Source organism: Podarcis muralis, chromosome 14 (genome assembly GCF_964188315.1).
Source record: "Podarcis muralis chromosome 14, rPodMur119.hap1.1, whole genome shotgun sequence".
Classification (NCBI taxonomy): Eukaryota; Metazoa; Chordata; class Lepidosauria; order Squamata; family Lacertidae; genus Podarcis; species Podarcis muralis.
The window spans coordinates 33,438,457-33,453,654 of NC_135668.1; the positions used below are offsets into that span (position 1 = coordinate 33,438,457).

A 15,198-nucleotide genomic window follows, 5' to 3' on the forward strand; every position below is an offset into this window, starting at 1 on the left:
TATTGAGCAGGAAAAAGAAGAGGATGAGCAGTGAAGGGGAGGGGGGCCTGAAATAACTCTGATACGGCACAACCCCTAATTCACACTGCATGCCAGTGCTAAATACAGACCGATTTCTCCAGTGGTTTTATTATTCGTGATGGAATCCCCTGTGGCCTCCAGCAACTCATTTCTGAGCTAATGGATTCGGTCCAGCGTGGAATAGCACAAGGGTGAATCAGTCTCAGGTTACCCAGCAAAGATGAACCACAGGAAGGTGAATGAGAGAAAATTCTATTGGTAAGGTCACACACACACACACACCATTCAGAATATCACCCTCACTCCCCCAGCACAAGACACATGCCGGAAACATTTAAAGAGCCTGAACAATTTCCGCGTTTGGCCTGAAATCACGATCCGGCACTGTATTTCAGGGTGGAAAGACATTATCTTCGGATTTGAGCGTCATGGCTCTTAAATACACACACACCAGTCAGCAGCTCTTTGACAGACGTATGAAATACATATGCACTGACACTAGAGAGAGAGGGAAAACAGGATATCATAGGGATTTTATTTTTTATTTTTTGCAATGTGTCCAAAACGTTCACGGTTTATAGAGTCCTCACTGAGGACTGCTCACATGCCCAGGTGTATAGCCTGGGCCTAACTGAGCTACAAAAGAAAAGCATTTCAAAATGCCCTTACAGACAAATCTGTTTTCAAAGTCCCATTTGCTTGTTATTAACATGAGCTAAATCTGTTTCCCACCCTATGCTGGGGCACAATCAAAGCAGAGATGGAGTTGAGAGAACCCACACAAATGAAGATTAGGCAGGTTTGCTTACATGGAGAGGGGCGGAGAGCATTTTGCAGAAATTCATGTGGAGAGCATACTCAGCAGGCCGAAATCCAGACAACAATATACGTTTTAGTGGTAGCTAGTGACCCTTGTCCAATTAAGTGTAAAAACAGCTAGCACACACCCAGGCCTTATAATTGCAAGCTAAGATAACATTGCAGCATTGGCATCAATTCTAAAGGGTAGGACCTTAACCACCCCCCAGCCCAAGATTTTCAAGGTACTTTAGAATTTTGGATTGGGGAGGAGGGATTTATTGCATCAGTCCATTTACAGCTGGAAGAAACATACAATTGCTCAGATAGGGGGCAGGGAGTACCAGAATGCATTGAGGCTCCCTACTCAATGATTTAAGAAATAAACAAATGGTGTGCCCCTAGTGTTTGAGCGAGGGCATTGTAACACATCACTGAAATCCAGGGGTGGTTTTATTTTTATTTTTACATTGTTATTTAGTTTCATAAAACTGTAGAGTTGGAAGGGACCTTGAGTATCATCTAGTCCAGCGGTTCTCAACCTGTGGGTCCCCGGATGTTGTTGGACTACAACTCCCATCATCCCTGAGCTCTCGCCTTGCTAGCTAGGGGTGATGGGAGTTGTAGTTCAACAACATCTGGGGACCCACAGGTTGAGAAAGGCTGATCTAGTCCAACCCCCTGCAATGCAGGAAGATGCAGCTGATCCATACAGGGATTGAACCTGCAACCTTGGTGTTACTAGCACCACGCTCTAACCAATTGAGCCAGCCAGGCTCACTAAGTTTTATTACTCTTTGGTGTTAAGCTTCTGTCAGCACCCTGTCCCTGATGAGCTGGGTGCCTAAGTCCAGAGAATAGGATGCTATCAAAATCATTGGGGGGGGGCATAGGGTTAGCAATGGGAATTAAATTAGCAAAATACGCATCCATCAAAACACTGGGGAGAACAGTTAAAGGATCTAAAAGTATGACTTGCACACACTGCTGAGCCAGAGGAAACAACAGAAAAGGTGCTATTTTAGTTCAAGATGGCACCTGGTATCCAAACACTGACACAGACTGCCACCCCATCTTGGGAACCCTTGTGTTGAGTTTGGTGACAATATCTCAAGAGGCGGCTGACAAAAAAAAATGGTGAAGTTACTCCAAAGTCACATTTTGGTCTACCATCTTGAATAAAAATGGTGCTTGGTATCCAAACGTTGATGAAGACCACTCTTCCCACCTTGGGAACCCTCAAGCCAAGTATGCCAATGATATATCGAGATATGACATCTCGAGATATCTTCCCACTTGCTTGGATGGAGGAGACATTGGGGTCCATGTGTAGAAACTAGACTACTGCACAAAGGTTGAATTTGCAATCATTGCTCCCTCCACTTTTCCCTCTATCCTGGTCTACCACTGGCGTGTGGCCCTCAGAAGGGTGCCCAGAATGGAATGTGGCTTTCATGAGGCTGAAAAGGTTTTGCTGCCCCTGTTCTAAAGCGCCATGGAAATAATTGGTAAGGAGTTACTTGTGTGATTAAGGGGCCATTTGGAGAGGCAGACAGGGCAAGTTCTTTCCTCTTGAGGACTTGCAAAGTTCCGAAGCTGGAGAAGTGGAGGAAGAGGAGAGTGTGAGAAAGCCAGAGAGGAGAGGCAGGACACCCACTCACCCCACCCTCTCCTTTCCATGCTGCCCTTAGGTAAGTCATGTGCAGTTCCTGCCCAAACCGCCTCTGGCTCTTGCAGACAAAAGGAACCTTCTTTAGCAGCGGAGAGAAAGCTACGCATTACCCTCACCATGACAAATTCATTTGGCCGCCTCAATTATAGGATAAGATCTTGTGACATTCGCTAATTTGGAGCCGCGTCTTTTCCATCTGTCCCATAACAGATACGAGGATGGGCATTTTTTAATTAAAGTGCAACAGAAAAAGAGAAGAAAAGCGGGGTGACTGTAGACAAGGACCTTCCAAAACGGCATCCAGGGTGTGCCCATAGAGGAGCAGAATAAGTGCGGAGGCTGTTTTCCAAAGAAATAGGAAAATCCTCAAACCAAAACAATGTCTTCCTTCATGCAGTGGATGTAACAAAGTTGTTTTAATTTTTTTCTTTCAAATGTTTATACTCCAGCTTTTCATTGTTGCTGCTGGCTGCCTCGGACATTACGTACAAAAATCAGTACAGAAACTCTATTTTTGCAGCATGCATAAGCCATTGCATGTGCTACCTAGTCTAATGTGGCAAAAGCGACTTGCAGCCCTGAAAGATGTTACACCAAGTCAGCTTACAAAGGGGAGAACAGAGGCAGCGGGAAATGAAAGCAGGCAAGCATTTCTGAACTGGGCTGTGCATATTGCACAGTTCAGACACTCAAAATCTTGGACTGGGTTCTCAATTTCGGTTAGAGCAAGCAATTTGGACGTGGGGTCGTACTTGAGACAACATAAACTACAGTGTGTGTATGTGAAATATTATACACAAAAGGGAGAGCTTTCTGTGAAGGACCACAGTTGCAGGACAGTGGTTGGGAACTTCCGGCCCATGGACCAAATATGACCCTCCAGGCCTCTCCATTTGGCCCACAGGGCTCAACTGCCCCACATCTGATGCCATACATACACTCCCCTCCACCGTGCGCTTCTCTTGTAGTTCCACACCTCTGTTAAAAAGCTGCCCTTGCCAACCTGGGGCCCTCCAGATGTTTTGGACTACAACTCCCATCATCCTTGACCATCAGTCAAAAGACTGATCAAAGCTGTGATCCAAAATATTTATTTGAAGGGCCCGGCTTGTCAAAGGTTGCTCTGGAGACTAGTTTTCTGCACATCCAAGATAGGCCAGTATCTCAAGAGAGTGGCCACACTTGATGCGATTGGAGAGGTAGGCCAAATTCCCTCTCCCACCTTGTGATCTCAGCCCCTGACCCACAAAAGCATATTAAAGAGCACAGAAAAAAGTCCTTTGTTCTGCCACAGAAGGGGAGAGTGTAACTTATCTAAGTCCAAAGGGGGAGAAATGCCTTTGGTATACAGCGTAAACTGAACTGAAAGCATCAGCGGAATAATAAAGACATTCCGGGACAGTCTCCTAACATTTCCCCTGGGCACATCGGCCTTTTAATAGGCAACATATAAGATTTCCGAAGGTGGGGATGAACCGTCTTCGAAAGAGAAGCAAAGGCAGCAACATCTTAACTAGTAAATTAAACCCATACTGCACACTCTCCCATGTCGGGGGAGAGAACCCGATAAAAGGGCCCGTATTACAACAATGCCCCAAGAAAAGGGTCTCTCGGGGAACCTTGAGTCTGAAAAGCTTCAAAAACCTGGCACGAGCTTTCGGGAAGATTCGCTTGAGGTAAATTGCATAATAGGAAACTAAGCCTGCGTCTCTGAGAGACGCAGAAACCTAATGAGGAAATACTGCCGGAGAAATATGCCAGTAAGCTGAGCCCGTAACACAAACACAAGTGGGCAAGGGCTTTCGTTCTTTACAGCAGCTTCTGTCGTGGTCAGACTCCCCCGTCGAATATTAATCTCTCAGAAAACATATACAGGGAAACTAGAAAGAGAATTATCCCATCACCTTAAAGCAAGCACAGAACTTTCTGTTATCTCTCATGTCAAATGTCAACCCTGTGTGTCTTTCTTTGCTAGTTGACAAGGACAAACAATTGCGACCAAATATATTTTGATCACGTTTACCAGTAAAATGGAAGTTCTGAAGAAGTCACATTGCTAAGCTGATGGGTGGCAAATGTGGTACTCTCCATACATTTTGAGACTCCAGCATGGCTAATACATAGGGACAATGAGAGTTTTAGTCCAACAGCATCTAGAGGACACCATGTTGCCTGTGTCCAACTTAATAATAATAAATAATAATAAATTATATTTATATCCCGCCCTCCCCAGCCGAAGCCGGGCTCAGGGCGGCTAACAACAATAAAACAGTACAAAAGTACAGCATAAACAACACTCTAAAATCATTCATTATAAAATCCTAGATGTACCTGTTGCCTTTAAAAGTCTTCTAAAGTAATTGGCGAAGAGGGTCTCCCATCAGCATCATACAGTACTGACTACTCCATACTTGGCACAGGAAATGGAACACAACAACATTACTAAAAAGAGGGTCCTGGGGTGAGCCAAAAACAGGGAGCAGAATTAGGGTAAGCGCCATAATGAGAGGAGCCAAGACTAATTTTTACTCTCAGCCACCTGCTTGACTAGTAAGTTTGGAAGGGGGACCAAACTCACATTTTTCATTGCCAGGCATGCTGACAGTCCACAGGGGGAAAAAAGATAAATACTGTACACACCATCTAATATGCTGTAAACCACTTTGAGATTTTCCTTTAAAATATAAAGCAGTATAGAAATGAAATTAATAATAATAATATTATGCCCTCCATATAAATACTTACCATCTTACAAAGTTCATGCCCTTGCTATATCTGAATGTACTTGCTTGGCTTTTTCAGACATTTGTACAACATTTACAGTATCAAGTTGTATGTGTAAATTAAGATGGATGTACTGGTGCTTATTGGATTTTTCGTGTGAGCTGACAGGGGTTTCCCCGCCTATCTTTTTCTCCTTTCTTTCCTCTTGCTTTTCTTTCCTTTAATAAAGAAATGCAGATAGGCATTTTCGCACTGCCTTCCCTTCCCTTCTATAAGGCATCTGTGCCATTTACCCCAACCACGTCTCTTTTTCTTCTTCACGCCTAACAACCAACGCACCTTGCACCAAAAGGCAAAGGCTGTCATGCTTAATAGGCTTGGGAGAGCAAAAAATGAACGTAGCAAGCAAAAAAGAGACTCCATACAGATTCACACTATTTGGTGAGCATCCTGCTAGAGCAGTGTCTCCCACTGCTGAATCAAAACCAGAGGCACTCTTATACCTGAAAAGGTCAACAAGAACTGTTTGTTCTCGCTACAGTCCTGAGCGCTTGTCTTGACTACAAGGAAGCAAGCCCAGTGCAATGACTCATGCAGAGATGCAATGGGCAGCCTCTTCTTGGGGAACATTTTGCTTTGATCTCACAAGAGCATGTCATACTTTAAATAGCTTTATTTTGTTTCAGCATGCTAACAGCTTTCTTGTGGCAAACCAGTGTGTGCTGGCACAGAGTTTAAATATTGCTCCATGTATGTGACTGTGTGTTTTATTATAAATTGACAGTCATTTCCTAATTCTGTATCAGGCTTTGCAGAGCAAGCTGCAACTCCAGAACAGCCACTTCTCAGAGTGGAGCACAAATCAGCTTTCGCTAACCACCGATACAAAATTCTCAAACCTATAAATTAAATTAATAAAAGGACAAAGACTCCTTTTGTGCATTTCCAAAGCCTGGAGGATTTTACAAATAATAAGACGGGAAAGTGATTTATACTCCTAGATTAAAAGCTGGGTTGGCACGCACAGCTCTTTAAAAAGAGCACAAAACTTTCATTAACTCATTCGGGAGCAATGTTTTAAAGTCACAGCTTTTGCTGTTCCTCACGAAAAAGAGCAGGTTAGCTGCAATCCAAAAAGACTGGGGTGGGGAAAATAAATATTGTATGGGTCTCATCAATGTAGGGGAAATATGTGAAACAAAGTTAAACTATATGTATTTGGCACGTTTAGCCAGGAAATCAAATCATGCGCTGAAATGTCAATAAAAAACAGAAGACGTTTCATTACTGGTTACAGCCATCTTTTTTCAAAAGGGCAAAAAAACCCAAACCCACCCTGCTTTCAAGAAAAGAACTTTAAAGTTTAAACATTAGTTAGTTTTTTAATCTTTTTCACCCAGAATCAAACAGCTTTTCTGCCACCCACAGCTCCTGTCTCATACTCCAGCCCATCAATATGTTAAAAGTAGATTTTGCCACCTACCATCTTCTTGATGGACGTGCCAATCACAACACCTGCCAGTCCTTCCTTTGCCCCCTTACCAGTTTCAAACCCCCGTACTCGTTCTCCCCCCCAGTATCATTAATTAACAAACAGCAACATATATTTCTCTGTTCCCCTTTTATCCCAACTATGTTTGCCAACTGCACCATTTTTCATCATACAGCAGCCTTGAGAAATCTCCGTAAGGTACGGAATATTCAAAGCACACACAGTGAGAGCTTCGATTTATTAATTTATTTTTAAAGGCTACAGAAGGAGAAATGCCATACACCTGGTACATTTGAAACAGACTCGCCTAAGAGAGACAGTGGCGTGCAGTGATCAGAGTCATAGAATCATAGAGTTGGAATAGACCACAAGGGCCATCGAGTCCAACCCCCTGCCAAGCAGGAAACACCATCAGAGCACTCCTGACGTATGGTTGTCAAGCCTCTGCTTAAAGACCTCCAAAGAAGGAGACTCTACCACACTCCTTGGCAGCAAATTCCACTGTCGAACAGCTCTTACTGTCAGGAAGTTCTTCCTAATGTTTAGGTGGAATCTTCTTTCTTGTAGTTTGGATCCATTGCTCCGCGTCCGCTTCTCTGGAGCAGCAGAAAACAACCTTTCTCCCTCCTCTATATGACATTCTTTTATATATTTGAACATGGCTATCATATCACCCCTTAACCTCCTCTTCTCCAGGCTAAACATGCCTAGCTCCCTTAGCCGTTCCTCATAAGGCATAGTTCCAGGCCTTTGACCATTTTGGTTGCCCTCTTCTGGACACGTTCCAGTTTGTCAGTGTCCTTCTTGAACTGTGGTGCCCAGAACTGGACACAGTACTCCAGGTGAGGTCTGACCAGAGCAGAATACAGTGGCACTATTACTTCCCTTGATCTAGATGGTATACTCCTATTGATGCAGCCCAGAATTGCATTGGCTTTTTTAGCTGCCGCGTCACACTGTTGGCTCATGTCAAGTTTGTGGTCAACCAAGACTCCTAGATCCTTTTCACATGTACTGCTCTCAAGCCAGGTGTCACCCATCTTGTATTTGTGCCTCTCATTTTTTTTGCCCAAGTGCAATACTTTACATTTCTCCCTGTTAAAGTTCATCTTGTTTGTTTTGGCCCAGTTCTCTAATCTGTCAAGGTCATTTTGAAGTGTGATCCTGTCCTCTGGGGTGTTAGCCATCCCTCCCAGTTTGGTGTCATCTGCAAATTTGATCAGGATGCCCTTGAGTCCATCATCCAAGTCGTTGATAAAGATGTTGAATAAGACCGGGCCCAAGACAGAACCCTGTGGCACCCCACTAGTCACTCTTCTCCAGGATGAAGAGGAACCATTGATGAGCACCCAGAGTGTCGGACTAGGACCTAGGAGACCAGGGTTCAAATTCCGACTTGGCCATGAAGCTCACCGGGTGACCCTGGGCCAGTCACTGCTCTCAGCCTAGTCTACCTCACCGGGTTGTTGTGGGGATTAAAGGAGGATGAGAAGAACCCTGCATGATACCTTGAGCTCCTTGGAGAAAAGTGAGGTATAAATGCAACAGTAAATAAATAAATGGGGCTATCAGCCTAACGGCAAGGAAGGAAAGAATTTCTCCAGGTAAATCCTTCTGCCAATCAAACCGTCGTAGCATCTCCCAAAGAATCTTGAGACCTGTTATTCGGTGAGGACACCGAAAAATTCAATACTAGAGCTCCCCAGCCTTCCAGATGTGTTGGAATGCAAGTGGGACTGAACAGTCAGAAAGGGGAGGGAACCTCTTTCTAGGTGTGAAATTGACACGTGAAATAGACTTAGCTGCCCCAACCCTAGTAACAAGTGAGCAATCCCCAACTCTCTTTAACAATCAAATGATACTTCCCTTAAATAAATTTCTTGAACTTCTCGGATACTATTGGTTTTCAGCTGATGTGCTGAAAGCACCATGGTTACTTTTTTTAAAAAAGAGAGAGAGAAAAAAGAGAAAAGGAAAGAGAGGAAGAGACAGAACAGGACAGATATAAAGGTAAAGGGACCCCTGACCATTAGGTCCAGTCGTGGCCGACTCTGGGGTTGCGGCGCTCATCTCGCTTTATTGGCCGAGGGAGCCGGCGTACAGCTTCTGGGTCATGTGGCCAGCATGACTAAGCCGCTTCTGGCGAACCGGAGCAGCGCATGGAAACGCCGTTTACCTTCCCACCAGAGCGGTACCTATTTATCTACTTGCACTTGACATGCTTTCGAACTGCTAGGGTGGCAGGAGCAGGGATCGAGCAACGGGAGCTCACCCCATTGCGGGGATTCGAACTGCCAACCTTCTGATCGGCAAGCCCTAGGCTCTGTGGTTTAACCCACAGCGCCACCCACGTCCCTACAGGACAGATACAGTAAATAATTAAAATGGATCCTTATAATGCAGACAGGGGTAAAAGCAGGGGGCTGGAGCTGAGCAGGTTGGAAACTGCTGTCCATCCCAGCCAAGTTTTCCATCAACCAGCCAAATGTTGTGGACCCTTAAGAATGTTGTGAAATGGAGACCTGGCCTCAAAAACAGAGGCGGGTCCCTGCAATTCCACACCTGTTAGTCCATGGGCTAAAAGCCTCTTACAGGGTCGCCGTGGATTAGACGTCTGTAACAGGCTGCCAGGATTAACCTGATTAAGAGCTGCGATTGGGGCAAGAGAGATTGTGTGTGTTTGGAAGGGGACGGGAAACGTTTCCAAGCGAGAGTGAGGTGGGGTTTGGGTGGTCCTACAAGAGAGAATGCACGAGCAATGGCAAGATGAAATCCAATCGCCATACAGGAAGCTTTCGCAAGGCTCAAGACAAATCCTTAAGAAAATAGAAAAGAATCCGGGAACGAGAATCGGGTTACCGCTAAAACTACAATTGGCATATTACCAATGCATGTATGCTTCATGATTGACAGACGTTCCTCTGGATGTCAAGTGCTGGGGGTGCTATCTTCGTGTACTTCAAACCTCCTGGGATTTGCAGAGTGAGTGCATGCCCCCAGGGATTGTTCCATCTTGCTTATAATTTTGTCTTTTCTTTTCTTTTTCTTTTTTTTTTTTTGCAGAAAAGAAAGCTAAATCAACTGGAAAAGGCAGGTCTGCGTTAGGGGGTGCTGCTCAAAGCACTGAGCTCTAAAGCTTTAAATTGCCAATTTTAGGAGCACACGGGTTGCTCAGGTAAATCACATAGGAATCTGGTTTATACTGAGTCAGACCCATAGCTCCAGCTAGTTCACTAGCAGCAAGGACTATCCAGGATCTCGGACATAGATCTTCTCCCAGTTCCATCTGGAGATTTCAGGGATTGAACCTGGGACCTTCTACGTGAAAAGCAGGTGCTCTAACACTATGCTACAGCCTTTGCCCTGTCACTAGCTCTGTGGTGTTCCAAAGCACGCCTTTGCATGTGCACAGGTACCCGGAGGTTGGGGTAGCGGAAAGGTTATGCATCTCACAGTATCATGGCCACATAAGTCAAGCAAGGTGTGTGCTTTGGTGCCCCTGCCCAGGTCTACCATTAGGAAGACAGGAAGTTAGGAAGACAGGAAGTCAGGCCATAGGTCCATTTGTCCCAGTGCTGTTGACATGGACTGGCAATAGTTCCCCAGAGATTTCAGACAGAAGGGAGATGGACCTTCTGCATGCAAAAGCTTTCCCCATTCACTTCTCTGTCCCTTCCATATCATTTAGGGAGTATAGCTCAGTGATAGAGCACCTGCTCTGCATGCAGAATTGCCCAGGTTCAATTCTCCAACTTCCTCCTCCTTAGTCTCACCATGGCCCTTGTAGAACAGGAAGGAAGAGGAGGACCGGGGCAAAACTAGAATGAATTGGCTCTGCCTCTCATTGGCTCTGACCCTGCCTACTGTTTGGGCCCCATGCCTTCTGCCCTATCAGTTCCAATGGGCACCAGGCACCACTGAAGATAGCTGAAAAAGTGTGTGAAACAGCTACTTGTGCAGAAGTACAGATGCCTTCCAGACTGTTGTTCGTTCGCTTGTTGTTTTGTACTACTGTTGTTATTGTTGTTAATATTATTATTAACATTTTGAGTTGCGAATCACTTTTCATATAAATTGCAAGACAATCCAAAAGTTCAACCTGTGCAGAAGTATCAAACATATTTTGATTTTGTCCCTCTGGATACAACTGAAGAGAATGGCCTTACATTGCGTGGAGATTCATTTTTCATGCACGGAAACCCATGCGCCAATATACAAGCGAACGTGTGCATGTTTGGGCACGAATAAACAACATGCTACATTTGTGAAAGCAGGAAACAGGATTCTCCCCCTTTTCAAACCTCCATATGCACAGAATATCTGTGAAACAAACTCACAATCAACCCATCTGAATCTTTTTTAAATATCTGGTTCGCGTTTATTTCCCTGGAGGACCTCTATTATATTTCAGTTCCAGCTAGAGAAGATAAATGGCGACCCCTTTCTGGTTTGGCAGGGCTAAAGAGTAAAGATGCAATACTTTAGAACCAGCCTACGATTCCCAGCCCTAAACTGTCTTCTTTGCAGTAGCCTGGCTTAAGAGCTGGATCCTGCATTATCACCAGACCATCACATTCTTCAACTCTGAAATCAATTCAGTCTCCCTGTAGCTCTGCATTTATTTATTTCCTATCCTAATGCAACCCCCGACTATTCAAATTGTCAGCTACCGCATTTCTATTTTTGCTATCCTTGCCTCTCATTTTCTTAGCAAGAATGAAAAGCAGAAGAGAAAGGAAGGGGGTGGAAGGGAAGCAGCAGAATTTTTTAATCTCCTTTGTTTCATTGCAGTTGGATTCACAAGTGCTTCTCGAAAGCCCTCAAACCTGGGCTCCGCATATCTGTTGTCAATTGGGCCTGCTAATTCCAGGTATGCCATGGAAGAACAGCTAACAAGCCAATGATACGTGACGCTTGCAGCTCTCGTTGAAACACAAAACCCTCTTCTCCAGCCTACTGCTGTCAATTTTGATGGACAGGATTCCCACCACAATTCAGAATGTGCTTTCCTACAACAAGCTAATTTGGACATGATGAAACTTAGACTACCATTAGCTCTTTCTAAAGCTCCAGGAATCTGAGCAGGTCTATCAATATCAGACAGGCACCTCCACTGCCTTCTAAAACATTGTTTGTGTAGGCAACCCTACCCAGGCATGAAAATTCATTATGTATATCTGACAATTAAAAACTGTGGATTATATCTATAGATGATTTCATGACATTGCTTGTTTTAAAATGTTTTAAACTTGAGTTTGATCTTATCTGGATTCAGCGTCTGCTTACTGGTTCTCACTCAGTCCATTATTACCAAAATCAGAATTCAACGCAGTACTTCCACTGCCACACCTGCAGATGTACAGGTGAAACAGAGCTGTGTGTCATCAGCATACTGACAGCACCTAGCAGTTTTATATAGGTGTCAAACAACATGCAGGAGCTTCAGAAGGGGCTGTTCAAATACGACTTAAATCACCATGAAGCAGTGCTACTCTGTCCCAGTTCAGACAGGGAGATAACACAGTTTCATAATATCGAAAGCCACTTCTTGAGATATTTCCTTTCCTTTCCAAACTCTTTCAAAACACAGTGGTCTCAATTTCTCATAAATTATTTGCTCTCTTGGAGGTGGGGAGATCCCACCTGTCTTCGCTCATTTTTTAAAAAAACAATTAGCTTCTGAAAATACTTATAACATAGAATCTGAATATACCTTCCCTCTCCCAGAAATATTTGACTGCCAGGAGGAGTGCAGAGAGAAGAAACACCATGGTGCATCTACAGCAACACAAGTGGATGCCTCCATCTGCCCCAGCTGCAACAAAACATGTCTCTCCTATATCGGTCTGAAAACAGCCACAGCAGGCATTGCAACCTTCCAACAGTTTCATTTTATCCCCCAAAGTGCACTCCTCTGTTGTTTCCTGAGACAAACGGATGCCACACACACACACTACAAATTATACAGTAAAATATTTACCAGGTTTGTATATTAATTTATATTTGGTTATATCAATTAAGTATCTTCTACTCTCTGTCTTAACAGACTGTCTTGCAGTGAGCCAGGGGTAGCTGGTGACAAACGTACAACATTGTCCTTCAAATATGTACTATACATTTTCAAAATTGCCTTAGATGCTTCCTAAGTTTTTTCCATAAGAGCCATGCTCCATAGTCTATCCTGCCATGCTTCTAGCTGTTTTCCAATATTGTCCTACAAGATTTCTAGCTGCAAACATAACTGAAGGAGAAAAGAACCTTAAGGAAGAACATTTTGGCTTAAAAGGGGTTTTATTGGGGACTCTCTGCATTACATTTGAATACAATTCCAATCCAAACAATGAATTTGCTTTGCTTGGTGTCTACTGATGCTCTAGCTGTGACCACTGGTTCCTAAATCTTGGAATGATTCTTCCCTGGCCATCTACAAAAGTGGCCTCCAATGTTTTGAGGCCAATCTTGAACCCAACAGACATTTCAGGGACACTTCTCTTTTCTTTTTAAAATTATGTATCAGCAACATGGTAGGCCTGCTGTTACAACCCATCTTAGATCAGGCTGCAACCCAGTTCTAGGCCCTGATCCAGAAACTGAAGACCAAAGACCTACATTCGCTATAGATCAAGTATGGGGAATCTTTCGCTCCTCCAGGGGCTGCTGAACTACAACTCTCATCATTCCTGGTTGTTATGGCCATGTTTGCTGGAGGGCTGAGGGGAGTTGTAGTTCAGCAACATCTGAAGGGCCAAAGATTATACCCCACACCTGCTCTACATTGAAACAGCTTTGCTGCTCTTTGTATCTGGGAGACATCACCGATTCCTCTGAAGGAGCCTGTTCCTAAGAGATATCTTGACTCTCCTCACATCAGCATTTTGCCCAGTCTGCCTGAAGGCCTCATTTGGAATATATCACTTCAAAAAGCAAGAACAAACAACAGCAACAACCCTTCCGCTTATTTTAGTTTTGGCTGTTCTGCTCAGCTGGTTGTGTCCCAAAACACATCCCAACAAATTGGAGGTGGGGTGATGGTTAAGCTGCAGATTTCTTCTTTTAAAAATCATTTTATTACCCTGATTATCTTGGATTGACTCTGTATTTCCAGAGAATAGGAAAGCATCTGCAAAGCGTTAACAGTATAAATACATGGCTCTGGAAATTTATTATTATTTTAAAAATAATTCATTAAAAAAACCAAGAACCCATAGTGTATCTTTAGAGAATCTGGCCATCTTGAAGAATTGTCAATGGTATGCCAAAGCCACATTTGGGGAACTCTCAGTTGTTACAGGGAAATTTCCTGGATTGACCCTGTGATGTGGGATTTCTGGAAAAGTCTGAATTTAAAAAAATTCCGCTGCAAATTAGGGCAATCTGCATGGGGTAATTTTCAGTCTCCATCAGAAATTTATCTGATGCCCTAGAGCAGTGTTTCCCAACCTTGGTTCTCTAGTTGTTTTGGACTACAATTCCCATCATCCCTGGCCACTGTTCTTTCTAGGTAGGGATGATGGGAGTTGTAGTTCAAAAACAGCTGGAGACCCAAGGTTGGGAAACACTGCCCTAGAGAGTGATCTCATCTGGCATGTTGATCTTACTTGCATTTTAACAAACAAAGCTAAAAACTTTTGAAACTGCCAAGTTTGTCCAATTTTCAAACTGGCATCCCTAATTGTTACTAATAAACTCATGAAATAGAAATTTTTCCATTGAAGAATAAGGTAAAGGGACCCCTGACCATTAGGTCCAGTCATGACCGACTCTGGGGTTGCGGCGCTCATCTTGCTCTATGGGCCGAGGGAGCCGGCGTTTGTCCGCAGACAGCTTCCAGGTCATGTGGCCAGCATGACTAAGCCGCTTCTGGCGAACCAGAGCAGCGCACGGAAACGCCGTTTACCTTCCCGCCGGAGCGGTTCCTATTTATCTACTTGCACTTTGATGTGCTTTCAAACTGCTAGGTTGGCAGGAGCTGGGACCGAGCAACGGGAACTCACCCCGTCACAGGGATTCGAACCGCCGACCTTCTGATCAGCAAGTCCTAGGCTCTGTGGTTTAACCCACAGTGCCACCTGCATCCTGGAAAAATGTTCCACCTTTTCTGCTCCACAATAATCCATTTCTACCCAGGGGTCTGGAAGGAAAATAAAGTGCACAATCTTGCAACACCAGAAACAGCACACACCCTCCATGCTTGATCATTCTTGACTCGCCCTATCTACCCACTCCGATTCATGTTTGCGAGACCAAGCATTAAAAAAATTGGAAGAAGCAATGAGAGGCCATGCCTACCTCTGCAAAAGGTACAGAGGCAGCCTTGCCACAAGAGAAGGTGAGGCACCTCAGGCAGGAGACTTTGGGCAAGATTACATAACAAGAGCCCCATGGAATCAGGAGAAAGGGTCCCCATCTAGATCACAGTGGTCAACCAAATGTCCCAATGGGAAGCCCACTAACACAAGCTCCCTCTCCCCGCTTGTGATGTCCAGCCTAG

The 15,198-nt window shown here is 44.3% G+C and overlaps 1 protein-coding gene across 4 annotated transcripts in view; it reads right to left on the reverse strand.

The window, feature by feature from the left end:
• LMF1 (lipase maturation factor 1) overlaps nt 1–15,198 on the reverse strand; it is a 158,809-nt gene that overhangs the window by 83,204 nt on the left and 60,407 nt on the right. For 3 of the 4 annotated variants that reach the window (XR_013390725.1, XM_077919200.1, XM_077919201.1), the window contains exon 6: nt 12,421–12,522. The exons of the other annotated variant lie outside the window; for it this stretch is intronic. Coding sequence is in view for 2 of the 3 variants with exons in the window: in XM_077919200.1 (XP_077775326.1) it covers nt 12,421–12,522 (102 nt within the window). In the remaining variant the exon portion in view is untranslated. The remainder of the gene's footprint in view (nt 1–12,420; nt 12,523–15,198) is intronic. 4 annotated transcript variants of the gene reach the window in all.